Source organism: Entelurus aequoreus, linkage group LG14, assembly GCF_033978785.1.
Source record: "Entelurus aequoreus isolate RoL-2023_Sb linkage group LG14, RoL_Eaeq_v1.1, whole genome shotgun sequence".
NCBI lineage: Eukaryota > Metazoa > Chordata > Actinopteri > Syngnathiformes > Syngnathidae > Entelurus > Entelurus aequoreus.
The window spans coordinates 30,230,292-30,231,928 of NC_084744.1; the positions used below are offsets into that span (position 1 = coordinate 30,230,292).

General features: G+C 34.5%; 1 protein-coding gene across 4 annotated transcripts in view; it reads left to right on the forward strand.

Moving 5' to 3' along the window:
- Nucleotides 1-1,416, forward strand: part of cpdp (CPD photolyase) — a 57,048-nt gene extending 55,632 nt beyond the window's left edge. For 2 of the 4 annotated variants that reach the window (XM_062069580.1, XM_062069581.1), the window contains exon 10: nucleotides 690-1,407. In XM_062069580.1, coding sequence (XP_061925564.1) covers nucleotides 690-838 — 149 coding nt within the window. In that variant the 3' untranslated portion in view covers nucleotides 839-1,407. Of the gene's footprint in view, nucleotides 1-689 lie in introns of all 4 variants that reach the window. The other 2 variants (XM_062069579.1, XM_062069578.1) reach the window with 2 other exon arrangements.
- Nucleotides 1,417-1,637: the final 221 nt, after the last annotated feature.

Here is a 1,637-nt window from a genome sequence, read left to right on the forward strand (position 1 = left end):
TATGTATATATATATATATATATATATATATATATATATATATATATATATATATATATATATATATATATATATATATATATATGCGCTTTGGAGTCCCTGCCTCGAAAGAAAATTATTTTTGCCTTTGTGCAAACATTCATTTATAACATGTTTTTTCTTTTTTCTTTTCTTTTGTCTTTGATTCGCCTGTAGCTCCTTTTTAAATTCCTTCATTTTAATTTATTTTTAGACTATAAAAAAAAAGGAACAATTTCCCTTGTAGATCAATAAAGTTTGTCCAAGTCTAAGTGCCCTTCCAACTTGCCTTGGTGCCCTAAAATATGAGCCCTCCTTTAAAGCAACACTTGCCCTTACCTTAAAAAGTTCAAATTCGAGGCCTGCATATTGATTGTGAACAATAGGCAGAATAAAAAATAAAAATAAAAAGGACTAGTTCAAAATACAATACTTTTTTGGGCTTTTTTTGGGCAGTTTTGCCCATTCATAATTTCCATCCAGGATACCTTGCTGCATTTTTTGTTTTTAATACATTTGCAAAATAAAAACAATTTCACATTGTCATTATGGGGTATTGTTTGTAGAATTTTGAGGACAAACGTGAATTTATTCCATTTTAACAAAATAACAAAATGTGATTACTTTCCCGGATGCAGCAAAATAAATGAACCTGTCAACTGCCTCCTTAGGTTGTATGTGGTCTATTTGTGGCATCCACGATCAGGGCTGGGCAGAGAGAGCAGTTTTTGGGAAGATCCGTTACATGAACTACAAAGGCTGCCAACGCAAGTTTGACGTGGCACGTTTTGAGAAGAAGTACAGTCCCAAAAGTGTTTAAAATGTTAACGCAAAAGAAAAAAAAAGAAAAAACTGTTTACAAGTTATATGCCATCACCTCAGTGTGATGTTTTAGTGCCCTTATATTTCTGCTTGTTAGTGTTTCTACAGAAATGTATGTTGTTTTTTAGATGTTATTTTCAGTGTCAGCATTTGTATCCATTAATACATACTTTTTATATCCATGGCTTGTAAGTTGTATTACTGTTTGAGGGATGGCTTTCTAAAAAAGCATACTACGGTCTTTATCGTTGTCTGAAATCTTTGCAATAAAGAGCGTCGCAAGTAACAATTGTTTTCAAAGGTACTGAGGTGGGAGAAAAAAAACTATCAACAAACCCTATCGAGTGACCCCTCATATTAAAGCCCACGATGAGGCCATTCAAGGTGTGCTGTTATTCGTGGTGTTATTTCACGTGGGACCACACAATCACGCAAAGAAACACTTTGGCAAGGAAATGGGTCCAATTTGTGGCAAACAGAAGCAGCTGCGTTTGAAAAAAACCCCAAAAAACAAGGCAAATAGACATACAGGTTCACCATAATAGTGGATGCCATCCTACGTGCCCAGTTCACATTTGTTAAACGCTTTTGCTGCTATTAGCGACAACAAAAACAAACTATGCTAATATCAATAAATGCGATGTGGCTATGGATGGTTGTATTGTTATTTTTCTAAAACTTACTGGACATATTACATCGATAGACAAAGTTGATTAGTTATGGGGACGGCTTTTGGGTAAAGTTCACAGGTATGGGGCGAAAAAAACAAAAACGTGCAAAGGTACTGAGGTGAGAAA